This window comes from Melospiza georgiana, chromosome 18 (assembly GCF_028018845.1).
Source record: "Melospiza georgiana isolate bMelGeo1 chromosome 18, bMelGeo1.pri, whole genome shotgun sequence".
Classification (NCBI taxonomy): domain Eukaryota; kingdom Metazoa; phylum Chordata; class Aves; order Passeriformes; family Passerellidae; genus Melospiza; species Melospiza georgiana.
The window spans coordinates 10,514,536-10,540,426 of record NC_080447.1 but is presented as its reverse complement, the minus strand read 5'-3'; the positions used below and the strand labels follow the sequence as shown (position 1 = coordinate 10,540,426).

Here is a 25,891-nt window from a genome sequence, read left to right as displayed (position 1 = left end):
GCTCGGCACGAGTCTGTCAGCCTGAATGAGTAAGAAACTGCGCGGTGCCTTGGGGACCAGCCTACCCCCTTCCCAGTGAGCCGCGGGCAGAGAGGAGCGGCCGGGCTGTGCATACCTGGTGCTGCGGGGCTCTACGGGGCTCCGCGGTGCCCGGCAGCAGCTCTGCCCCGGGTCCTGCAGCCTGGGCACTGCCGTGCGGGGCAGCGAGCGGCGAGGCTGGGAAGCCCCTGACCCCTGCAGGGTCCCCGCGGGCTGCCAGGGGACACGGAGGTACCAGGGCTCCGAGAAGGCGCCTCGACTCCCCGCTGCCCGGTCGGGATCCCGGGATGAGCAGGGCAGTCCTGGTCCCGACCTGGAAGCGCCCTCGGCAGCGGCGAAACACCGGGAGGAACAGGGCCGGGATCTCCGGGTTCCGCCGCAGCGAGCCCGAGCGCACCGGGCCGGGCCTGGCTCCGTCGCCCTTTGTCCACCGCCCCGGGGCAGGTGCGGGCAGCGCGGCCGGGGACAAAGCGGCTGCGAGCTCCGGGGCTGCTCCTGCCGCCGCCGAGCCCGGAGCCGGGCGCTCTCTCCCAGCGCGGTGCGGGCGCGGCTCCCGGCACTCGGCCCCGGTGCCGCCGGCGGGTTTTATGCGCAGGGCGGCCGGCGGGCCGGCGGGGGTGGGAGGAGCCGGGCAGGTTGTGCCCGCCGGGCCCTCCTCCCTCGCTCCCTCCCCGCCCGGCGGAGAGGGGTCGGGGGAGGGGGCAGCATGGCCTGTCCGTCCGGCCCCTTTTCCAGCGCTCATCTGCCCCGGGAGTGCGGCGCCGCTCCTCGCAGGGAGAAGAGGTCCGAATGGAGACAGACGGCAGCCAGCCCGGCCTCGCCTCCCCGGACTCCCCGCACGACCCCTGGTACCTCCGCAGCGGCCGCCACCGGCCACCCCCACCGCCCCCCCCGGTCCGGCCGCGGCCGCCCCCTCCCACGGCCCCGGCCGCCCGGCCCGGGCAGGCGCGGCGGCGGCGGAGGCAGCGGCGGCGGCGGTGCCGCTGCCAACATGGCCGATCCGCGCCCTCCCCTCCCCGCGCGGCCCCGCCGCCGCTGCCGCCACCCCCGCGGGGTGCCGCGGCCCCCCGGCGCGGCCCCGCTCACGGCTCTCCCCTTCCTCCCGCAGCAAAATGTTCATCGGGGGACTGAGCTGGCAGACCACGCAAGGTGAGCGTCGCGGGGCCCCGCACCTGCCGCCGGGGCCGGGGGTGGCGGAGCTGGGGCTGAGCCCGGGGGGGGTGCGGCGAGGCCGGGACGGGACACCCACGGTGGGTGCTGTACTTGCAGAGGGCTTGCGGGAGTACTTCAGCCAGTTCGGCGAGGTGAAGGAGTGCCTGGTGATGCGGGACCCGCTGACAAAGAGATCCAGGTGAGAGGCCGGGCCCGCGCCTCCCTTCGCCCCCGCCGCGGCCCGACCGCCACTTTAACCAACTTTCTCTCTTCTCTCCGCATCCCTTCTTCTGCCCGGGCTGCGGGGCTCAGGGGCTTCGGGTTCGTCACGTTCATGGACCAGGCTGGCGTCGACAAGGTCCTGGCCCAATCCAGACATGAACTGGACTCCAAGACGGTGAGATGACTTCTCTCATCTCAGGGGTGCATTTACCGGCCGAACGGCTGTGCTCGGAGCAGCCGTCGATTGTAGTGTTTGATTTCCAGTTAGAGGCTGTAAACTATTGATTCCTGATACGGATCGATCGTTCCCTTCTCTGTCCCACTTGTCGGCGGGTAGCCTAGCTGCCGCCTGAGCACAGGGCTTACCGTGTGCCGATTCCTGGTGCGGGTCTGTGGATCCTGGTGATGGTTTTCTTCTCGCTCGTTGGTTGTAAGGCCCATCTCGAGGCCCATCCCGGCAGTGACTGTAGCTCTCTCGAAGCTGGGACACCTGGACACGTTTGGGATGAGGATTTGCCCGGGAAATAAGACGTGGCTGCGTTCCGAGAGAGGGAAGCCGCCCTTTCATCCTGTGTGCTGCTGAGCACTGATCCCTCCTCAGGGGTGCTGTTCCCCAGCGCCTAGGCCCTGCTTCCCTGGCCATGGTGGCCTGTGCATCCCCCCTTCCCAGCAGAGCCCTCATTCTGTGCACCCCAGAGACTCTCTTGTGGTTTCTCCAGGTGAAGTTTTTGTAGTAGTCGTGGAGGTTCAGGACTTTATTGTCTCCAAGTGTGGCCAATGTCTGCCCGTGTGGGCTACCACCAGCTTCTTGGAGCGGCTGTGGCTCCAGCCCTCACTCTGCAAGTTTGGGTGATGAGGACCCCCAGGTGGGCCAGCAGAAAGATTTGGTGGCTTGCTGGACTAGTGGCGCTAGGTGGTGGGTCCTGCCTTGTGAATCTGTGGTGCTGAGGAGATGTGCAGACTGTTCTGAGGGGTGGGGGTGAGATGTCTGAGTGGGAGGTCCCTTCTCTTTAGTTTCAGTGACTGGCCTTCCCCTGAATTCCTTTTCCTTATTGCTACCCTGGGGTGAAGGTGAGGGTAGGGATGGGGGAGTGGCGGGGTCTGCAAGGGGATGGCATGGTGAGAGGGCATGTTCTGGCTCCAGGCAAGGGCTGCTGAGGAGTACAACTGCAGAGTTTTATTTCTTGCACTGTGTGGCCCAGGCGTCCTAGTCTTTATCTTGGCAGAAGGAGAGGGCGGGAGAGCGAGACCCTCTTTCTTAGGGTTTACGGCACGAGTTGCAGCAAGATTTATGTCTGTTCCTGTTTAACTGCCTGGATCACTCCCTTTGATGTGCACAGGTCCTTCCTCCCCACGGGAGCTCCTGGTTAAACCCACCCCAGCCTTCCTGGCTGAGGCTTGGTCCCCAGGACTCCTGGCCCTCCTCCTTCCAGGAGTGATGTGAATTTTGCTCTGGGGGGTGGGTTTACAGTAATGTCTTTTGAGGAGGGCCCAGGGTTTTCCTTTTCTCTTTTTTTTTTTTTCTCACTAGCCTGTGTAAACACAGTCTCTGATCAGCTAGTCCTGTCATGAGTCTGTGGGCTGGCATAGACCCCTCTTGCAAAGGCAAGTGATGGATGTTGGTTGTAGCACTAATCCTGGAAGTGTTTCAGGGCTGGGAGCGAGCTGAAAGCCACGCTGTCCATTCTCCTCCCCAAGCCGCCGCTGGCGGGCTGTGCGGCCCCGGGTGCAGCCCAGGCGGGCAGGGAGGGACGGTGGGCGCTGCAGGAGAACAGAAGGGCCTCGTGGCCATTGAAATTCCCTGCTGCATCTGCTCCGCTCGCCCCGCCGGCACGCACAGAGAATGGGGACAGTTTCACCAGGGCCTTCTTTGTTAGGAACTTTGGTCCTCTTTCCCCTTCGTTCTTATTTTTTGTTTGGTGCAGTTTTCAGATGGGTCAGATGTTTTGGGGTGTTTTGCCTTGTGAGAGGTTGATCTTACGGGAGCACATGGAACATCCATATGCCTTTTCCCTGCTTTTTTGCTGTGAGTCATGGGTTAAATGACACAAACTCATCTAAATCTTAATTTAGAGTTTTATGGAACTTTGCAGGAAAAGGCCTGGTGTCCTGTAAGGACAGCCTTCTCATGGGGCTTGGTGTCTCTTGGCAAACAACATTTGATAGACAGTGTCTGCTCAACTTGTTGCTTCATTGTCTTCTGATTCTTCCTACCCTAATGAAGGCAGTTGGCCCAATTCTTTGGTGCAGCCTTGTTCTTTTCAGACTCCTCTTTGTTTGTAAGCTAGATAGCAGACTACAGGGTTATTTTTGAAAATACTTGATATGAGAATTGGCTTTACAATCTCAAGGTAAAAGATTTGCGTGACTTTGTAAAGCTGCAGCTGGCCGCTGCCTTGAGCTGCTTCTTTACGCGCTCTGGGAAGAGCACTTGGCAGTGCTGGGTCATCCCATCGTTTCTTTGTTGCCGTTGTTGAGTTTTTGCTGGGTTTGTCTTTTGTGGTGGAGGGAGTGATCTGCAGCTCCCCTGCAGTGCAGACCAGCAGGGCAGAGGTAGTGACAGAGGTACAATGAAAGAACAAACCCGGACCTGATGTCTGGCAGGTCCTTCCCAGCCTTCCCCGTGCTTTGGGACACTGGTACCAGCTAGGCTAGCACAGCACTTACGAGATCTGAGCTATGAAATGGGGCTCTAGGTGGCCTGAAGAGCATTACTAAGGACCTGGCTGGCCTGTTGGTACACCTGCAACTTCAGTGAGATTCCTCATTACCAAAGTCTTGTGGGGTGAACTGGAAGCAGTTTGAGCTCAGGTGACTTCCATTCACTGCAGCCTGATCTAGGGTTTTGTTTTTTGGATACAATCTGAACAGTTCTGAATGCTCTTAGCAGATTTCTATCTGGGTTTGTAAAAAGGATCCATTACGTCAGTGGGTGACACTGAAACACAACTCCTCCAGGGCTATTTGTTTTAACACCAGAAATGAGGGAATAAGGTACCGGTGCCTTTGCTTTAATAAGGAAAGACTCCAGCAGCCAAGGAGCAGTCCAGTTTGAGTAACTTGAGTCCGGCACCGAACTCACTCCCCTCTGCGTGTTCCCAGGGCTGCGCCTGCAAATCAGTCACCCAGCCTCCCTCTACCTGCAACAATAGCTGGTTGTGCTGAAGAATTTGTGAAATGACTGCCTGCTCTCTCCAGCCAGGAGGACACGTTATCTCTGCCCAGTTGATCACACTCAGGGTAATGAGAAAATGAGGCTGAGCTTAGCATTGCTGAGTATGAAAGCATCTTATTGGCAGGAGCTGAATGACACTGGCTGAGAAGTAAAAGACAGTAGATTATTGTTTTTGCTTATTATCTGCCATCAACCTCCTGGTCTCCTGCCGTCCCCTGTCCTCAGAATTCACTGTGGGTGTCTGCACTAGCCAGGAAGCAGTGGGGAGGGGAGGGCCTGGATGGTTCCGATGCCCCAGGGAGGCACCGGAGGGTATGCTAATCTGCCGGCGCTTGGAGCTTGGGGAGAGAGGTTTATTTTTGAATTTATTTGTGCTCTTCAGTTTTGCCTGTGTTTACCTACGTGCTGAGTTTATTTATGTTGTAAGCTGTGAGTCAGGATGGAGGTGGGGAAGGCAGTGAGAGGAGCTGGTGGAAGGGCACAGGGGGGCCAAGCTCCGGGGCTGTGAGACAAGTAAAAGGATGCGGGACGGGAGGGCAGCCAGGCTGGAAAGCTGAACAAAGCAGTGAGAGGAGCTGGAGAAACACAGCTTCCTTTTGGGTTGTTGGAGCTGCTGGGCTGATGGGACAATGCTCCAGGCTGCCCTCCCAGCTGCAGCCTGTCCAAGTGTGGGGATGAGCCAAACCTGCCTTTACCACAGGTCTTTGTAAGCTGATTTGTAGGTCTGGATCATCCCCCGATGTGATGTAACTTTACAGGAGTTACTGTAAAAATAGGCTATAAAGAAAGAAGTGGTGGCTGAGGAGGAGAGAAGGCTTTGTGGGTGTTTGGCTTGCAGCTGCATTGGTGTTGTCCCAGCTTTGTGGTGGTGCTGCTGGTGGTGTGAGGCCGATGTGGGCAGGCGCTCATCCGTGCTGAGCCCGGCAGAACACGCGGCACCTGGATGGCGGCGCGGGCCCGGCTGCTCCGGCCAGCAGCAGGTTTATAGGGAAGCTGAACAGGCACAATGGAGGCTCAGCCCGCCGAGGGAGGGAGGGAGAGAGGGAGGGAGGCATCACGGCTTTGTGTGCAGCGCGGCCTGGGGAGAGGGGCAGCGCGATCCCTGCGGCCGCAGCCTCCGCAGCCGCCTGGCCTGGGCTCCTCGGGTTAATTTGTGCCATCCTGTCTGCTCTTTTATTGCTTCTTTTTGTCTGCCCTTCAGTTTGTGTTTGAAGGGATGAAATGTTTGGGGGTTTAGGCACTGCTTCTTTTCTGTCTTGTTACTACCCAGATGAACTCTGTAGTTGTAGGAAGAGTGAAGGGTGAGAGCAAAAAAGGCAAAAGAAATCACTTTTAATATGAGGCTAGTGATGCAAGGCACCCAGGGGCTGGCCAAGCGGGAGGGTGCAGCCCAGCCTGTTAATCCCAGCATGTGATGGGCTCTCAGTGCATCTGCCCAGTGCTCAGCTGGAGATGGACTGCTGCATGCTGGGACTTGTAGTCTCCCTGGGTTACACCTCACGAAGAGGGAAAGATGTCTGCAGCGAGCTTCATTTTATGAACCTCAGGTAGATTCTTTGCGTTTTTAGCAAGGTGCCACATGGGCAGAGACAGCTGCACACATGGAGGAAACCGTGTGTCTGTAAATAGGCAGGAAAAATGTGTTCACCTGTTCTTCTCCACATCTCTTTCAGATTGACCCGAAGGTAGCGTTCCCTCGCCGAGCACAGCCCAAGGTAAGCACTGTGGGCAGCCCTTGTGCCACAAGGGGCACAATTTGTGGTGGTGAACCTTGTCCTTCTGTGCAAGGTGGCAATGCATGCAATGGAGCTGCTCGCTGGGGTTTGCTCAGGACTCACCTGGAGCACAGTGCTGGGAGTTTGTGTGGCACTGAAGGAACCAGGAGGCCCCTTGGTTGTACTTCAGGATGCACTAGATAGAGCTGGTGGATTAAATGCTGCCCAGGGTGACCTTAGTCCTTCTCAGGCTGCAGACAACGGTTGGAAGTTCCAGGCCCTTGGAGATATGGAACAGCTCCATGCTGTGATGTGACACAGGTGGCAGAGTGTTGTGTGTGTGCACCTGTGTGTGAGGAATAGGTGTGTGGCAGGGAAGGGGAGAAGGATTTCACTTTGTGAAATGCCCTTGTGTACTTCGGCACTGGAAAAGGCAAAAGGAGTTTGGTGTTGGATCTTACCTACAAGAGGCTCTGGCATTAAAATGCACAGTGGCAGGAACTTTGTCTAGGTGTGCAGCTAGAAACTTTTAGCTGAGGAGCCAGCAGCATGCTGGAGACTGCCTTTAGACTTTGGGTTTCCTTTAACTTGGCTCTTGGATGTGAATTTTAAAGTTTAGAGTCTGTATTCCAAGTGCTGTTAGGGGTGAAAGAGCTGGGGAGAAGCTGTGTTGAGAAGCAGAGAGGAAAGAGGAGACTGGTGCTGGGAGGGAAGTAAGGGGTTCAGGCACTGAGAACAATTGGTGAGCAGGTATCCCAAGTAACTGGAGCCAGGAAGCACATGGTAGGAATTGGGTTAATTCCATTAAGCAGTTTGGTGACAGAAGGTGCTTTAGTGTTAGAACGGGCTGCTCTCCAAGGCAGGGAATTGCTGTGGATTAGCCCTATGCTCCTTGGGGTAATTAGGACCATGTGTTCCTCTGAGAGCAGGGGTGTAGCCAAGCAGCTAAGGGGAGGATGCAGCTGGAGAGCTGGTTCAAAGGATGTTGGTGTGCCTCAGCCTGGCAGCCATGGCCCCTCTCAGGGTAGTTAGTTTTCTTCCTTGTCCCGGCTGTATCAGTGACAAGTGGCACAGGGATCTTGGCTTTACCTTCTTGCAGAGGCAAAAGAGATTTAACTGGGTGTTGACTGGGCTCTATTGAAGTGCCTGGAGAATGGGAGTGAGCTGAGGTTTATTCCATTTCAGACTGGAAGGCTGTGCAATTTGTGGGGCGGGAGGGCAAAGCCTGGGGAACCTGCCTGTGATGGCTTCATGCCACCCTGGGAGCAGAGCAGGCGCCTCTGGGGCTGCCTGGAGAAGGCTGGCTGTGCAAAGTGGCAGAGCTGGGGAGGAGACAGCTGTGCCCCACACATTTGGGGTGGTATCACAGTGCCAAGGGAGTGGTGGCAGGTTGGTGAGGGAAGAGGGTGGTAATTGTCTGACGAGGAGGTGGTGGCTGGGTGCTGACACATGTGGTGGGGTCTGTGAAGACAAGAGCAAGAATTTGGTGTGGGACAGATCTGCCAGCTGTGTTTGGCCAGAGGGCTTCAAGAGTTGGAAGCCCTGCAGCAAAGGGAAAAGCACTTCCCAGCAGCAGAGGGGAGTTAGTGGCCTTTTGAGTCTCGTTCTGTGCTCGCTCTGGGTTTATTTGGTGAATTCCTGTCCTTCCCTTTTCCAGATGGTGACCCGAACGAAGAAGATATTTGTGGGTGGTCTGTCTGTGAACACTACTGTGGAGGATGTGAAACAATATTTCGAGCAGTTTGGGAAGGTAAGTCTCTTGAGTGATGTTGGATCAAAGCTGTTGCTTCTGGGGCAAAAGGAGTTTTCTGAACTTTTGTGGGGGCGGGATTAGAAGCTTGAGTCTTTTGCAAGGGTTAAGTAGATTAAAGGTCAGTTACAGATGCTGGCTGGCTGTAATGTCCTTGTAGGGGCTACAGCCAGTGACTCCTGCCCTGTGGTGATTTGAAACAGAGTTTATCCTTGTTCCCAGAGTTGCTAGGACCTCAGCTATGGGAAATTTTTCCCTATACAGAAGCCTCTTTTGGCTCACAGATTTGCAGTTTGTTCAAATGCTGTAGACACTCCTAACAGAGTGGCTGCTTTATCAAACCTCTGATTTTGGCCTGTTTCTAACTCAAAACATTGTGATTTATTTTTCAATAATCCTTTATTAAAAATAAGTCTTTTGGTCCTGAAACTTCTGCTGAGTCTTGGGCAAGTGGTGGTGTAAGTTTTGTATAGTTGAAGACAGTTTTGCACCAAGGCTGTCCCCTGTGTTGGTCTGGCTCTTCTGTGGATGGTGGTGGCTCAGGGAAGGGTGGGCTACTGTGGCTGGAAGTCACTTGTGCCATGGTCCATGACAGCCTGGTGTGTGAATTGTGAGACTGGACCAAATCTGAGCATTGAAGGGAGCTCAGCTGTGACCTTTCAGCTGAGGAGGTTGTCAGCATCTCCAGGAGTGCTATCAGCAGGATTAGACTGAAGGATCCCAAGATTTTTAATGGGATTAGGAACTGAAGGGGATCATCGTACCCAAGGAGTGTGGTCACCTCTGTGGGCAGGACGTTGTCACCGTTTCACTGCTATTCAGTGGAGTTGTGCATGGGTTTGCTCTTTGGGGCAGGAAATGTTGAAATCTGCAGCTCTTGGAACCTTCCTGCCCAGTCAGGAGGGAAGAACATGGTTTGGTGGGTGGTGACCCAGCCAGAACATTGCTGATGGAATCGTGGTCATGGAGGGAGGTACCATGGAAGCTGCAGTGTGGGGTGAAGGGTTGGTATTTTCTTTTGAAATTTCCTGCAAAAGGGTGATGTCATGTTAAGGCACACTAATTAGTGAAAAGAAAGGGAGTTTTGTAACCAGATTTGCCATATTGCTGAAACTTTTGGGCAGAAAGTTTGAGACAAGGATCTGCTCAGAACTTTTGTTCAGCTTCTGAAGCCAAATTTACATGTGTGCAAAGTGGGACTCTGTTCACTTCTAAGAGAAAGTGGTCAGATATCCTTGTGTTTGCCAGTTGGTAGCTCTGTGTGGTTTCATTTTCTATAAGAAATAGGCAAACTCTGTTGTGTCCCCAAGAGCTGTTACATGGTATCCTCAAGGGTGCCACCACTAAAGGTGGTGGTGTTCATGTGTCTGTGCAGTCTTAAGGCTGTTTGACTTGCAAGTTCTCCTGTGCTGATGGATGTGTTTGATAGGAAAACAAATTGTCTTTGGCATAATCCCCTTTTAACCTTGACTGTATCCCTGCTAATTCAAAGCAGCATGTCACAGGGCACTCAGTCTACAGGCAGTTACAGTTGCTCTAGTCTGAGCAGTCCTTTCCAGCTCTTTTGGGGTGCTGTTATGTTTCTCTTGTTTAATGGTTGTGTGCTGAGAGGTGTTCTGATGTCAGGCAAGGAGTGGTTGTGTGAGACTGTTTTCTGGAGTGGGCAGGAGGGAGAGTTCTGCTCAGCAATTCATTTCTGAAGAACCAGTGTCCTGGGCAACATCCAGAGCTTCAAGTCTGTGTGGGGCTGGAGCAGTTGTCCCCTTGGCTCTGGGGAGGTTTCCATGGGGAGATGTTAGGGTTGGTCAGATTGACTTGCTGTTTTCAGGGCAATTTTCTGACTCATCTGTGCACTTCAGATGAGAGACTCTTCAGAGCTCTTGTGTAAAGCATCGTTCCTGGCCTGTAACCATCTTCCAGACTAAGCCTCAAATAATTCACCCATGGCCAAGAGAATTGTTTCCTGAGAGATTTTCTACAGTAGAGAGCTTGGATGGGCAGGATCGATGGGAAAGTGCATTTCAGAGGAAAGCCTTGTGGCCTTCACCTCTGGAGTTCTGGGCTCTGAATGTGCTGTTGTGTGGTTTGTAGGGCTAAGCCTGTTGCCTTCAGTTTCAGCTATTACTCGTGGAAAACATGATTTTGATGCACAGTCTCTTTTGGTGGCTCTTTATGATGTGCTGTGTAATTTCAGAGGTCTCCTAGAATCCTGTCTTTATGGGTGTCCCAGACACCATGAGTGGTCTTCATCTCTTTGATTTATGGCATCTTTAAGTGGGAGGTGCTGAAGCTCCTGGTATCCTCATCTCAGAAAATGTTTTTTCATTGAGACTTTCCAAGTCATTTGGGCCCAGTATTGCTTCTGGAATTGTATCAGGACTGTGTGGAAAGGAACTGTTAAGGATGCTCTTTGAAAGCATTTCTTTAGAGGACTTACCTTGTTAGTAAAGAGCTTTGTAACTGTTCCCTTCTCTTTGGAGTGGCCCCACAGTTACCTAGGACACGGCAGGACAAAAATTGCTCCTCTTTCCTCCTGCCTGTCCAGGGAATGCACGGGAACACTTAGGATCTAGAGAGGAGCAAGCTGAGAGCACCAGCTCATCCTGTCTTGATTGCTCAACGTGCCAGGGTCCCAGGGGGGATTTTTAGTCAATTGTTGAGAATCCAGTGGCAAGTTCAGTTTGGATGTTGGCTTTAGGGGGAGATCATGCTCTGCTTCTGAGGACAGGGGAGTCCAGGCTGCTGGATGGCTTTTGCATGAAGGTTTGTATGTCACCCTCAGGCCACAAGCCTGAGTGTGTCTCAGATTTGCCACCATTTAAGGTCTTTAAATTAGAATAGATACTTTTGAAAAATGCATTTTAGCCCAGACAGAAAGCATGTACATGCTGAAGGAATTACAAGAGGAAGTGCTATGGCCTGCAGAACAGATGAGGTCAAATTAGATTATCATAATGTTCTCTGCAGTTCAAATTCGTGAACTGCAGCTCACAAGCCTATCCAAGGTGGTTGGTCTCAGTGCATCTCAGGTCAGAACCAGCACACCTCCTACGTCCATTAGCAGGAAAAAAATGGAACTTTAGTTGGGCTGCAAAGGAAATGGTTTTCTATTTCATTAGACAAAAGTCCCAGATGTGATTTTTCCATTTTGGCATTTTTGCTTATTCTCTTTGTTTTGTTTTGTTTCCTTGCTGTGTCCAAAACCTTCTCTCACCTTTGTAAAATGGAAGGGGCAAAAAAAAGGTGAAAATGTGTGAAAAGGAAATCCGTGAGTATTATTTAGTGATAAAGCAAGAGAGAGAGAGACTGGCAGCCCAGTTCTTCATATCAAAATTCTTGGTTTTAACAGGCACAAAAGGTGAAGCTTCAAAGAGGGTCCCAAATACAGTGTGTCTGCTTCAAAGAGGAATCACTTTGGGGATTTTTCCCTTCCAAAACACTGACTAAAATACATGGGCTGCTGTTTTTCTGAGAAAGAAAATACAAAGGTTTTGGTTTTTTTTTTTTTTTTTTTTTTTTTTTTTAGTACAGAGAGAGAGACTGAAAAGTGATCTCAAGCTGGCTGTGGTTTGTCAGGTGCAGCTGTGAGGCTTTGAGCAAAGCTGGATCTCTAGGAAACACCTCTCTGGTTCCAAAACTGGAATCTCTCTGAGCTCCAAGCTCAGGCCATGCATGTGCTTTCTAAAGGAGATTATTTTTTCAACTGTAGGACAGAAGTCCTGGAAAGACTTTCATTCACAGTATGTGTAGCCAAGTACTTTGGCTTAAGTTGGATGGTGTTGAAGATCTTTAGACAGCAAAAGGAATTATTTCAACAGCTTCTCTAGATTGAGGCTGCCACCCTCACTGAAACCTGCAAGAGAGAGAGGAGGAAGGTGTCTTGCAGCTACCACCTCAGGCACAGCTAGTCTTGTGTCTAGTTCAACATGTATGAGAATGCCAGAGGAGCTCAAGTTGCAGCTTCCTCCTTTGCTACTTCAACCTGTGGGAACATGTTGTTCTGTATTATTTTTGGGGAGGAAAAGGAGTTGTCCATCAGAGTAATTTCTTTGGACTGTTGGGTATCTGATCTTGTAAGCAAGGTTATTTGTTTCAAATCAAAACTGAAAAAAACTCAGATCATCTTTCTAATGCAAGAGTTGGTCTGATGAAGTTTTGTGGTAGAGAAGGTCATATAAATTGCAAGATAGGAGGAGGCTTAGAACAAATAAAGTCATTTTATCGTGGTGCATATCTAAACTGTGAAATCTTTGCCGCAGGATGTTGTTACTAAAATTTACATAGGCTCCAAAATGATTGGGCAAATTCATGGAAGGTCTTTTAACAGACCCAGACACCTCTTTGAATTCAGGAAATCTCCAAATCACAAATAGCTTGGATGGGGATGTAGTGTTCTGGGCTCTGTGGTAATATCCTTGCCTTATCTTTATGTTCTTCCAAAGTTGTCTGTTGGTTGGTATCTTGGGAGGTTTTGGGCAAGGCAGAGCTCTGCTCTAACTTGATGCAGCTGGTCTTTTGTTTGTCATCAGGAGAGAAGCTGATCTTAACAGAAACTGGAAGTGCAGAGGTCCTGGAAGAAATGGGGGCCTGCACCTGAATCAGGTTTTTGAACTCATGGTTTTGTTGTGTGCTTTTACATTTGGTGAAGCAGCAGTGCAGGAAATACATTCCCAGTGACGTCTTTGCATGACTCACTAATCAGTTGCAGCACCAAGGGTGCTTGGAAAGTGCTTAAACCCAGTCTGCATCTCTCACTGGGCCTGAGGTAATTGTGTGTGGATGAGTCGGCCATGAAAGCTCAGCCTCTCTCCTGCCCAGAGAAAGAGAGAGATCTCCTCTCTAAAAATACCCTGGAAGCAAACGAGAAAAAAGATCTGGGGTCTGAGAGGGTTCTGACCTTTAGGCTGCCATCTAATACTCCATCCAAATTCTGCACCTGAGAGGTCCTGAGGTCTCACTGGGGTGATGGCTGTTACTGTTGCCATGAGGGAAAATCACAGTGTCTGAGGTGCTGGATCAGGTGAGGGTCTGTAGGTCTGTCACAAATGCCTGTTCATGTACTCCTGCCACAAGAATGGGGTGGTTGACTTAGGTGTGTGAAATGAGTTTTCTCTGCTGACTAATGGGAAAACCTTCAGATACTGATGGCAAATGCCTTTAAGGAAGAATTGTTTCTGTGCTTACAGTGGCCATGATTTTCCTCACTTTGGATTGGGAGAATGTTAATTAATTAATCCTTAATCTGCCGCTCTCTGGAAATTTCAGGGATCAAAGCTACTTGTCAACCTGCTGTGGATTTCCAAACTGGATTTTGGATTTTCTTCCACAGATCAGAGGGCAATTTATGTAAATTCTCACACATAACATGGTTGCCATGAACAGATGGGGAGGGGAGGAGAAGAGGAATCTGATCACCTCTCTTGTGGCAGTAGGCTGTTTGGCCTGTGGTGACAATGCCTCTGGAACAAAGGGGTCTCTGTGCTCCGCATCTGGTAGGCACACAGCCAAAACCACTCCAGCAGTAATGGTCATTCAGGTCTTCTGGGGTTCACCTGATATTTGCCAGGTGCCTGTGAGAGCGGGCAAGGACACCTGGACAGGCTGTTCTGCTCTCTGTGGCATGGAGCAGGCTCTGTCCCCTTGGCCAAGTCTCATTCCCAGAGTTCTGCAGAGCAGGGTGAGAAGGGTCTGAAAAGCACAGCACACCTGCTCCCTGGAGCCAGCCTCTCTGTCCATGCATCCTCCTCCTGGAATTGGCCTGTCCTGTTTGTGCAGCTGGGAGAGCCTCACAGGGCTGTTAATGCTGTCTGTCTCTTGACAGGATGGCCAAGTGGTTTCTAGATGGTTTGGTTTCTATTTTCCATATGGAAGCTGTCTCAACAGTTACTATTTTTCTGCCTAACTTTACTACAAATATATTTCTGTGATTCCTTCTTGGACCAGCTCAGACATTTTTATTTGCACTTCAAGTGGAATCTCCATCTCCACAAATCCTTTGTTTTCAAAACTACCAACTTTCAAAATCTACCTTTGTGAAAGTGCATCCAACATTTCCTATCAAAATGCTATTGAAAATTATTATTTTATTAAATCTGCATGAGGATGTCATTGGCTTCCCCATAGCAGATAACTAAAAATGAAGCAGGAAAATTGAAAGATATTAGAGTGGAATTAAACCTCTGAAAACCCCCAGATATTTTGGCCAAGGCTGGATGGATTATTTGTAATTATGGCACCTTTAAATGAGAGATGCTGAAGCTTCAGTCATGGTATCTTCATCTCAGAAAATGTTTCTTTCAGGAGACTTTTTCCTGTTATTTGGGTCTAGTACTATTTCTGGAATTGCATTGGGACTGTGTGAAAAGGAACTGTTGAGGATGCCCTTTTAAAATATTTCTTTAGGGGACTTACCCTCTGAGGAAAGGGCTTTCTCTGAGTGAACTCTGTTCACTCTTCTTCCAAGTGCCCTCACATTTTTTTTAGCACCTGGCAGGTGCTAAAATTGCTCCTCATTTCTCCTGCTTGTCCAGAGAAGGCACAGGAACACTTAGGATCTAGAGAGAAGACAGCAGATTCCTCAAGCTCAAGGTGCCAGGTTCCCAGGGGTGATTTTTAGTCAATTGTTGAGAATCCAGTGGCAAACTCAGTTTAGATGTTGGCTTTAGGGGGAGATCATGCTCTTCTTCTGAGGACAGGGGAGTCCAGGCTGCTGGATGGCTTTTGCATGAAGGTTTGTATGTCACCCTCAGGCCACAAGCCTGAGCGTGTCTTAGATTTGCCACCACTTTAAATTAGGATAAATGCTTTTGAAAAATACATTTTAGCCCAGACAGAAAGCATGCAAAAAAAAAAAAAAATCACTCCTTTTTTTTTTTTTTCCTTCTTATTTAGGGAAGGCATAGGAACACTTAGGACCTAGAAAGCAGGGAGCACCAAGTCATCCTGTCTGATCCCTCTAGCTCAAGGCACCAGGTTCCTGGGGGCAATCATTTACAAGAGCATGTAGTGCCAGGACAAGGGGGAATGGCTTCAAACTGAAAGAGAGAGAGAGCAGGTTTAGATTGGTTCTTAGGATGAAGTTTTTCCCTGTGAGGCTGGCGAGGCCCCGGCCCAGGCTGCCCGCAGAACCTGTGCCGCCCCATCTGGGGCGGGTTCACGGCCCGGTTGGAGCGGCTGCAGCAGCCTGTGGAAGGTGTCCGTGCCCAGAGCCGCGGGGCTGGAACGAGGGCACGAATCCCTCGGAAACGCCGGTTCGCCTGTGCTGGGGTGCCGGAGGCCCCCGGTGGGTGCCCTCCCGAAGGCCATGGCAGGCCGCGGGCCCGGAGCGCTGCGGGGCGGCTTTGTGAGCCGCTAATCCGGGCCCCAGCTGCCATGGCGGCCGCGTTGCCATCGCGACGGCCCCGCCGGCGGCCGCCTTTGTTGGGGCCCGGCGCGGCCCAGCCGGGAAAGGCCCAGCGCGGAGGGAAGAGCGGGGGTGGGGGATTGCGGGGCTTCAGCACCACAATAGCTGCCCACTGACGGCCCGTGGTGGGGTAGAGTCGGTGCAGGCAGAGCTTTGGTGGGCGCTGGATGTGGTGCCTCAGAGGGAGGGTCTGCCCGAGTTATCCATGGCAGGAGACAGATGGATGTATCCCTTGTAGCCAGGGTTAGGGGGGATCTGGGCCCTGCTTTACCTCACAGGTGTGTGCTGAGACCACCCAACTCAACCCACAGGCTGCCTTGAAAGGAGACATAAAGATGGTCATGTGTAGGTTTTAATGGCAATAAAATATATCAGTTACAGCCATACAAGTTGAAGCTCTGGAGTTGTGTGCATATACACAGACACACATAAATATATACACACACACACTTATGTACTGTATAAGATGTAGCTTTTAGCAGGAAACAGCTTTCAAATAGAGCACATGTGTTACAACAAATATGTCTTTGCAAGACAAGTACATTTTGGAGTGCTGGGTACACCTCAAAGCAGAGCCATTGGAAAAAGCGCAGAAGGAGGAAGGCTGCAGCTCTGCTCACAGCATACAGCATGGTTTGGGATGAAGTGGTTGCATATCTTTCTCTGAGTGCTTGAACACTGTGGCAGTGCCCAGCCATTGCCTGGGATATTGCTGTGCCAGGAGTTTGTGTGGAAGTGCAGTGAGCTCTGCCACTTGCAGTTGCTCCTGCTTCCCAGGCTCTGCAGAGAGGAGGGCTGGTCAGACAGAGTAAATCAGCAGTGGGCCTGTGCTCATTGACACTAGTTTGTTTTTATTTTCCTCACGCCCATCTCTCATTGTGATGGGTTTGTGGTCTCCAGCTACCTGAGCTAGGAGTGGCACTGCCTCAGAGTGCCTTTGACACAGCTTTCCCAGTGTTTACTGTGGAGGACAGCAGCTATTTCTCCAGCCTTTTGTGAACTGCATGGGGGAATGGATCTAGATTTTAAAACGAGGAAAACCAGACAATAAAACCTGTTGAATTTTTTTAAAAGCCATGTCTGGCTTCCCTCCAGCACATGACAGTTGTGCTATGCCATGAAGAGAAATGGTGCAGATGTGGGAGCAAGTGGCAATGGGGAATGACAGCGTGAGGAGCTGCTCTCAGTGCCCATCTCCCTAACTGTGTGTCCTGGGAAGCTGCTGAGGAGTTGCTTCAGGTCTGTGTCAAGGCTTATGTCCCCTGTGGCTCCAGGCTGGATGCTTGGCATGTTTCTCAGGTGTTTGTTTACTTGGCTGAGGAGGCTGAGCCAGGATGGTAAGTGTGTGAGATGAGCAGGAGCCAGGTTGTCTGTTGTCACCTGGAGTGGATGTGTTAGACAATGCCAAGGGCATCAAATATGATCCCTGTCTGCTTATGATGGTGCTGGAGTTGTCAGTAAGGGCTCCTTCCATCCGCCTGGCCCTGAGGTGGAGCTGGGTGTCCTGGGGGCCTGAGAGTAGGAGCCTCTCCCTTCCTGACTGGGCTTGTGGGGTCTCCATGGGCAAAGCCCGTGGCTGCCTGTGCCAGTGCTCTGCCCTGTCCAGTGACTGTTAGGAGCAGCCAGCAATGCAGATTCTTCCTGGGGCAAGGCAAGGGGGAAATCCTGTAGAGCTGGGGGGCGTGCAGGGCTCGCTGCTCAGGGAGGGGCTGTCTCACATGGAGAAGGAGGAGGGCCAGGGCAGCTGCTGGCCGGAGACTGCTGCCACCTCCCCTGAGCACTTGCACGTCCAGTTTCATAATCGGATTAAGGCAGTGGTATTAGAGGAGGGATGGGTCAGTGGGACAGGTTTACACTGGAGCTTACACGGAGGGGATTGAAGTGTATTTTTTAACCCTGCTCGGGCTGACCTGCGGAGTGGATGCTTTGCTCCACAAGGCAACACCCGCGGGAAGATGGGGGGAAAAGTGGCACCAGGCGGTGATGTGCTGGGGAGGAGAGCAGCCCCAGGCCGGCTGGGGGATGGGATCCGGCCGCCCCTCCCCCCGGGAAGGCAGCCCTGCTCAGGCCTTGCAGTAAATTTGCTCTAATTACAGCCTCCAGCAGTGGGAAACCTCACTTAGAGGAAAGGCTCCTCATGGGGTGGGGGTGGGGGCGCCTCCCAGCTTTCCCAGGCAGGCTCTGTTGTCTGAGGCCTCCGCTTCCCCCACCGCTGGGAGGCCCCTTATTCCTCTCCCCTCTCCAGCTTTGCTTCTCTGCCCCTCTTTGATTCTCCTCTCCTTTGAGGCCGGGATTTGGGAACAATGCCCTCCCTGCTCCTTGGCCCCCGGCTGGAGCTGCAGGCAAACAATCGGGGTCGCTCGCTGCCACGGGCTGGGCCGAAAGGGCTCAGCCCAGCAGCACCTGCCCTGGGCTGGTGGGGGGACCAGGACCATGCTGGTTGTGGCTTAAGGAAGTGCCTGGTGTGATAGCTTATGTGTACTGCACATGTGTGCACACCCTGTTTCCTTCTCGGGGACAGGATGTCTCATCTTGATCCCCTCAGGTTTAGGAAAGCCAGGGGAGCTCTGAACAATTGTGTTGGAGGATGCTTGTTGCAGCAGTAATAATCTGACTGCAGCCATTCTCTTTGCAGGTGGATGATGCGATGCTGATGTTTGACAAGACAACCAACCGACACCGAGGTGAGAGCTGTCTCCTGGCCCTAGGAGGGGTTACTGCACAGGATTTGCCTCCTGCCTTGCCTAGGGAGGGGTCGGTATCCAGCAGCAGGGGATGCAGGTCGCAGCTGCTCTCTATCTTGCCTCCAGTCACCCCATTCTTTTGCATCTGCATCTTTTACCAGCGGCCCTCACAGCACAGAGAGCTTTTGTCCAGTGCGTTTCCTGTGCTGTAAACTCGTCGAGTTGCAGATACGTGAGAGGAGACGGCCCCCTCCTCTGCATGCTCACCTCCGTGGCTCCAGCCTGCAGTGTGTGTCTTACCTTGTCCCGAGTAATCTGAGCTCTGGGAAAGCTGACACGAGAGCCTGAAGAGTGCCTGCTTCTCGCCCCTTCCTCGGCCTGGAGCCCACTTGTGCTCCCAGGTCACCTTTTCTTACCCGAGTCCTGCTGATGGAGTCTGGTTACAGGATGGAGCAAGGCTGTGCTATTTGTGCTATACAGACCCAGCCCATCCATGGGTGTCCCTGCCTTCCTGGTCAGTCCTCAGGCCGACTACCTGGTGGTGTGGCAGGGCTTGACATTTGCATCCAGCTTGGAGATTTAATGGCAACAACTTCACCTGCAAACTTAGCTTCAGCCTCTTCCCAGCCAGGGTCAGTAACAGCCCTATGCTGACTGCTTTCCTGTGTGTTGTTTGAAGCACTTCCAAGCAGTCCTGCCCCCAGAGCAGCGAGGGAACTCTCCCTTCTGCTCTTGCTACTCTCTGTGCCCTTCAGATTTTTACTTTTTTCTAAAGCCATTCAATCTACTTTGACTGCCAGGCCTCGGCAGTCCTAGGATGTTGTTCCAGCTTCATCTTGAAAGGGAAGAAGCATTAACCCCTGTTCCTCCATGGGTGCCTGCCAGTCACTGGTCCAATTAGAGCCGTTGGGCATTTTGGGAGGCAGCAGGGAGAGCTGCTAGGCACTGTGTCAACAGTCAGGGGCTCAGCCCAGGGCATAGCAGGCCTGGTGGGGGACTGATGGGGCTCAGGACTGCTTTTGACATTTTTCTGCTGAATTCCTGAGCTCCTCTGCTAATGGGTGTTGAGGTGAGTGGTGTGAATCTACCTGGGCACAGACAGATGGAGGAGCTTATAGCGGGGTGTTTCTGGCAGTGTGGAGAAAAGGTTAGGTTTGGGCAGTGGATTCCCATCTGCTTTTGAATGTTATTTTACAACACCAGCTCTGGAATTGGCCAGCTCTGGAAAGCGGAAAGTTCTGCTTAATCCCAGCTTGCTTGCACAGCGAGCTCTAAGACATCCTCCCACCTGCCTCAGTTCTCCGGAAACAGTTGCAGTCAGCTTAGAGGAGTTCAGTCTGCCCACCCGAGCTGGGCTTTGCCAGAGCTGTCAGCAAAGGGGTTGGTGAGAGAAAGGAGGTGCGAGCATGGGCCAGGGGCCAGGAACAAGCTGTCCTGTCTTACCCCAGATACAAACCTTACTTTGGTGAAACTTTGCAAATCTCTGTGCCTGTATCTGCCTCGCTGTGTGCAGCTGCACTGCTGATCTGTGCCTGCTCACACGAGGCTTTATGGCCAGTGCCTGCGAGGGAGCTGCAGGGTGTTCCTGCTGGTGGGCTGCGTTTAGCGAGGGTGGTGATGTCCTGGCAAGCAGCTGTTGGTTTCCCCACCGATTCTTTGTGTGAGCATCTGCCCAGATCCTCCCCTGTGTTACCAGCCATGTGGTTTGCCTTGCAAATAGCAAAGTTTAAAAAAACCCAAAGAACAACAAACCTGGGTTTGAGACCGATTGGGTTCAGAGTGGGTGGGAAGTACGGGATGAGTAGGAGAGGAGAATCTATAAGAGGACAGTCCTGTTCTTGTGCATAAAAGTAGAATTTGCTGGAGAGGGAAGATGAGTGACAGCTGTTTTCGAAAGGGCTGATTGTACTCTCCTTTTCTCCTGCCAATAAAAGGCTGTGAGTAGGGAGTTCAAACTGTGAGAGGTCTGACCTGATCAGGGAGTTTTGCTTTTTCTTCAGGATTTGGGTTTGTCACATTTGAAAGTGAAGACATTGTGGAAAAAGTATGTGAAATCCACTTCCATGAGATCAACAACAAAATGGTGAGTGTCTGGGGCAGAACCTGGGGGAGCAGGGACTGAGGTGTGGGAAAGGCAGAGTGTGAGGCACTTGGGTCCTGATGCATCTTCTCTGCAGTGGGGAATCACATTGAGTCTTTTCCCAAAAATCACAGCAGTCAGTCTGGGGAAGAAACCCACCGTATGGGGGTGAACAAGCATAATACTGAGTTCTCAAGGAGGAGAGCTAGCTAAACAAGGAATTGTACTGCGCTTGGAGTTTTTGAAGTTACACTAAACCTTGTAGTGGCCTGGGAAGGGGCAGGTTTTACCTTTATTCAGAAATGAGGAAAATTAGGCTTTGAGGCTCTGGTGCAGGGTCAAGTAGAACATCAAGGGCAACAGCACGAGGAGGAAAGCAGTGTTGGAACTCCCCATTGCCTGTGGTGGCTGCAGAACAAGAGGGAAGGCTGGCACCATGTGGGCTGGGGACAGTGATGCCAGGAAGGGCATCAGGGCAGGCTGACAGAGGTGGCTGGGGCTGGGACATGCTGTCACGCAGGCAGCCCTGCCTGACCTGCCTGTGCTCCGTGGCTGTGTCCTGTGACAGTCTGTGATCCAGCCTGTGACAGGCCAGCCTGATCCTTACTTTCCTGTGGCAGGTGGAGTGTAAAAAAGCTCAGCCGAAGGAGGTGATGTCCCCAACGGGCTCTGCACGAGGGCGGTCCCGAGTCATGCCTTACGGGATGGATGCCTTCATGCTGGGGATCGGCATGCTGGGTAAGCCCCGGTCGGCTCTGCCGCGCTCCCCCCGCTCCCGGCCGTGCCAGGCAGCAGCTTAGAGGTTTATTCCGGGAGCGCCGGGGCGGCCAAGGGCAGCGCTCCCCGTGCGGGGCCGCCGGGACCTGTTCGCGATCGCAACTTGCCCTCTGCTGGCACCGGGAAAAACTGCAGACCGGAGTGCCACCGCCGCCTGCGACAGCCGGGCCGGTCCTGGGACACCCGGGCAGGCTGGGCTCAGCCCCTGCGGGGCGGCTCTGCCCCTCGGCAGCTCCTCCACGGTCCCGCAGTGCACGTGGACAGCAATTCCTTCATGTGGAACGGGATGTAACTGCAGAGCTGAGTGTGGAGTAATCTGTACCCAGGCCTCTTCATCTCGTACAGGCTTTCTGATGAATTAGTTGATTAAAGAGCCGCTACGCTTCCACTTGAAGCAGTGGTCGGTGTAAATGTCCCCACTGCCATATACAGACTGTTAAAACGCCCTTTAAATTCTAGTTGAGTGTTGTCTCGCTCTGTTCCCTCCCTCTCAGGTACAGTAAATACCTGGTATTACAGGGAAAGTTATACATTATCCTGGAACTGTCTTGTAAGGAGAAGTTGGTGACAAGCAGGCTGGGTTTCATGTCTACCAATGCTCCCAAGACAAAAGCATTCGGATAAAAATTTTAAAATGAAAAACAAAAGTCATTTGTAGCCCTATCTTTTGTAGGACCACAAAACCTCATGCCTGGATCTGAGAGTCAGCATGATCCTACCAGTGTGGGTGCTGGTCCTGGCTTCTCTCTCTTCTCACTTTCATTGGAGCCAGGACTGAGCTGACCCAAGAGCACTGTTTGTTTAGGATCATTGCTGGTGTTGCTGGGCAGGGTGTACTCAGCCTGGCTCTCAGTGCTAAGCCTGCTGAGCAGCAGTTAGTCACTGAACAAAACCCCCAAAAGGGCATTTTTCCACCAATGTTTTCTCTTGACTTATTGAAGGAAAATAAATCTCCAGCCTGTGGTTTTGGGTTTTGCCTTTTCTAAGCCATCTGAATTTTAAAACAGCAAGACTCAAACTGAGTCACTGGTAAATATACGGACTCTTGTCTTGAGAGATCTCAAATTAAATGTTCATCTGTGAGTGAATGCCCTGCCCTCTCACAGGCTTGTTCCTATAGGTGGTCAGCTCCCTGGGGAAGAGCAGCACTTGTGCTCCTGCCTGCACCATGGAGAAATGTTCTTTGTACCTGCATTCACCAACCCTTCTAGTGCAAAAGTGACTCAGCCATTCAAATGCCCCCTCCTCCCTGATCTCCTGTTTGTAAATCCAGCTGATGCATCAGAAAGCCTTAGTCTGCAGAGCTGTGAGTCTGAGAAGGAAATCTCCATGTCCTTACATGTTTGGAACAAGGAAAAGTTAAATGGGCCTGCTAAAACTCTGCAGGCTCGCACGTGTTGTGTGCTCTGCCCAGTGCTCTCCTGGGGCTTCTGCTGCGACCCCTCCCTGCTGTCCAGAGGATGCTCCTGCTGCTGGTGAGCAGCCAGACCTTGCCAGCTTGCAGTAACAGAGTCCTGTTCTCTTCCCCAGGTTATCCAGGCTTCCAAGCTGCCACCTACGCGAGTCGAAGTTACACTGGCATTGCACCTGGTTACACTTACCAGTTCCCTGGTGAGTGGAGCTCCCTGCTCTGTTCTTTGGTCTGCCTTCAGGTGATGGGAGCCCCTGGCATGATCTATAACCCAGGTTCTGCCCCTTTCACCCTTTTCCCTGTTTGGTCTTTCTTTAAATTGGAGATGGATGTGGAAGGGGGATTGGAGAAGCCCTGGAATAGGTGGGAACAGCTTGTCCTTCTTTAGGATTATCCTCACACTGCAGTGGCAGGAAAAGCCCAAGGCTGCTCCCATGTCCTTTCTGCTGGCCTCCTCTGCAGGGCTGCTGCTGCTGTGACACAGAAGGGCCCTGCAGCTCTGCCTGTCTCACCGCCTTTGTGTGTGTCTGTCTCTCTTTACCAGGGTTGCCACCACTCTGAAAGTAGCACAGAATGTTAAACCCCATGTGCCAGGGATCTCCTGGGCACGCAAAAGGCAGGTGCCTGCAGCACTGCAGTTGTGTTCTGAACAGTGCCTGGACCACTAACAGCCTTCACAAAGCATCAGGGGGCTGCAGATCCCCTGCAAACTGGGTGGTTTCTAACACTGCCATGTGCTGAGAACATGGATTCAGCGATCAATGGCTGGAACCTGCTGTGTCCCAGCTGCTCAGAGCTGTGGGGCCTCCCCTCCTGCTCTCTGCCAGGCCAGGGAATGAGGCAGAGCACACTTAAGGGACACACTGTGCTGTTGCTATTTTCTAGAGTTGTGGCAACTCTGAGCATCCCTTCCTTACTCCATCCCTCAGTGTGATGGTTGATATATGAAGTTTTGATATTAAGGGCTGGGAATGGGAAGTTTCCTCTTTGTCTGAGGTGAGCCCAGGCTAACTGGCTGAAAGTTGCTGTTGCCTCCTGGCTGTCTGGAAGCTCTCCATGAATCTAGCTGTAGTGGCTTCAAGTCCCTCATTGTAAACCTGTGCCAGGCTGAGTGTGGCACATACTGAGCACTCACTGGCCTTGCTGCTGAGAGGTCAGATTGGCTGAGAGGTCAGATTGGCCAGGTCACAGAGTGGTGCTCCAGGGCAGACCTGAGGCTACACAGTGATGCTTGAACTCGCCCTACCCTGGTCACATTTATTCCGAGATAAATGGATCCTTTCAGCCTTCAGGGCAGGAGTCCAGCACCTTTCAGCACCAGTTATAAATCAGTTTAAAGAAGACACTGGCCTGGTTGCAGTCTGGCTGCAGACTGCTCCCCCAGCAGACCCTGGCTGCTGTGTCTCTGGGGGTCTCCCTGGGGGCGTTGGATGAGTTCCTAAGCTGTCTTGCATTTCGTTTTTAGAGTTCCGTGTAGAGCGGACCCCTCTCCCGAGTGCCCCCGTCCTCCCTGAGCTCACAGGTCAGTCCCACTCATTTCCTAAACTCACAAGCTGCAAGGGGAGAAGGGGGCTTTGTGCTGTTTCAGTGGTGTTGCTGCTCCACAGCCTGGCGCAGTTAGACTGGAAATGTGCCTTATTTCCTCTTTCATCTGGATAAGCTCCATTCAAAGCTGGGGATGGAAAGATGGAGAGGCAATCAGAGCCATGTGTATTGCCTCTGAAGAGGGCCATGCAGGTCCTTTCCTGCTGCCTGTCTCATTTTTAACTCCTTGCCCCAGGCTGTATGTAAACCAGATATGGAAGCTGCAGAGAGCAGGGTGACTTCAACAGGTCTACAAATGGCTTTAACCTGAGCTGTTGCAAGGATGAAATTTGGAGTGCTGGGAGAGGATGTGGATGCACTCCTGGTTACTCTAACCCCATTTCCCTGGGAAGGAGGCGCTTCAGGGAATGCTTTCCCTGCTCTGAGTGGTGCAGTTCCCCAGCTACTCCCACACAGGCTTCCCAGGTAGGAGTGAGTGTGGTGGGACCTTGCAAAGTCCTGCAGTACTTGTAGGGAGCTGTGGAACAAAATGGGAGCAGAGGATTGTTCTCAGTGTCCTTCCTCAAAGTGCAAATGCCCTCTGGATCCTCAGCCCCTGGGGTGTGTGCAGTGTGTTCTCCCTACGTGATGTTCCTTCTGTCTACTCGCCCTTCCATGGCCATGTTTTCCCCAGCTCTGTCCTGTCCCTGGTTTCTGTCATAGAAAAGCAGCTTTGTGTAGCACCCTGCTCCCCATGTGCCATTTCATTTCCATATTTTTCCTCCTTCCCAGTGCTTCATTGCCCCCACCTGTTTCAGGGTTTGAATCTCTTTGCAAAGGGGTATGGAAAACCTTCCAAGGAAGCTCTTCTGGAATTAGCAGTACAAACAGGCTTGAAAGGGAGTTTCTGTGGCACAAAACTATGTTAATCCTCAGGGACTCTCTGTTTGTGAGGATGCTGAGGTTGGCAGCCACCAATGAAGAAATTTCCCTGAGGGAGGTAGGGGAAAACTAAATCCCATTCCCTCATAACAAAACCCTTCCCTGACACCATGTATGCAGCTGCATAAGCACCTTTGAGCCTTCTGCTTGGCAAGCAAAGCAGATGTGTGTCCAGTTGTTTATTTACATGTGTGTTTTTCTGCAAAACCCATCACATTTGTAGAGGAATGCTGGTGACTTGGTAGAATAGTTTCTCCCTTCATGTCCACCCCTAGCTGTCCTGCACCTTTTCCTAGCAGAGGTGACTCACCCAGTCACTGGCTGTCACTGGTGCTGGGGGTGCACCAGAGCTCTGCACAACAAGAAGTTATTAATGCTGCTGTCCTGGCTGGGTGCCACGTTAGCTGACAGTCCTGAGTGTCTCGCTGAAGTACCAGCTGGGGATCGTGGCATCCTTCCCTCCCCGAGACGCTTCCCTCCTGTTAAGCAGGCGCTGCACAGCCCTGGCTGGGCCGTGGTTCCCGTGCAGAGGCTGCAGTTGGCCCTGGGGAGGGCAGAGCCGTGCGCTCGAGGGCCCTCGTGCCTTGAGTGGCTGCAGCACACACGGGCTGCGCTCCACGGCTCTGGGAGGGGAGCCAAGGGGAGGGGATGGCACAGGCAGGGATGCACGCACAGGTGCTTTGTCACCCAGCACAAACCTGGTGTCTCAGCAGATAACACTGCAAAGGCAAGAAGGATTTTTCTTGGAAAAAGAGCTGGAGCTTTTGAGATGACCTTGCCTCGTTTCTCAGTAAAACCACATTCACTCATGTGTTAGGGACTTGCAGGAGGGTGGCTGCCAGCAGCCTTTCTTTCCCAGAACAGCATCTTTGGGGGTGATGTGGAGCAGCAACATGCCTGCGTTGGCCCAGGGCCTGTAATGAGCGGCTAACCCAGATAGAAGCCTCCTATGACGTTTGCTTGAAACACGCTGGTGCCTGCTACTAAATATTCCCTCCTAAGCTAGTCTGGGTTTCAG

The 25,891-nt window shown here is 52.4% G+C and overlaps 1 protein-coding gene across 2 annotated transcripts in view; it reads left to right on the top strand.

The window, feature by feature from the left end:
• Positions 1-706: 706 nt before the first annotated feature.
• MSI1 (musashi RNA binding protein 1) overlaps positions 707-25,891 on the top strand; it is a 28,777-nt gene continuing 3,592 nt past the window's right edge. For both annotated transcript variants that reach the window (XM_058037173.1, XM_058037170.1), the window contains exons 1-11: positions 707-887; positions 1,148-1,188; positions 1,309-1,390; positions 1,504-1,588; positions 6,262-6,303; positions 7,961-8,053; positions 18,091-18,139; positions 20,140-20,222; positions 20,840-20,957; positions 22,527-22,607; positions 23,873-23,929. In XM_058037173.1, coding sequence (XP_057893156.1) covers positions 829-887; positions 1,148-1,188; positions 1,309-1,390; positions 1,504-1,588; positions 6,262-6,303; positions 7,961-8,053; positions 18,091-18,139; positions 20,140-20,222; positions 20,840-20,957; positions 22,527-22,607; positions 23,873-23,929 — 790 coding nt within the window. In that variant the 5' untranslated portion in view covers positions 707-828. The remainder of the gene's footprint in view (positions 888-1,147; positions 1,189-1,308; positions 1,391-1,503; positions 1,589-6,261; positions 6,304-7,960; positions 8,054-18,090; positions 18,140-20,139; positions 20,223-20,839; positions 20,958-22,526; positions 22,608-23,872; positions 23,930-25,891) is intronic.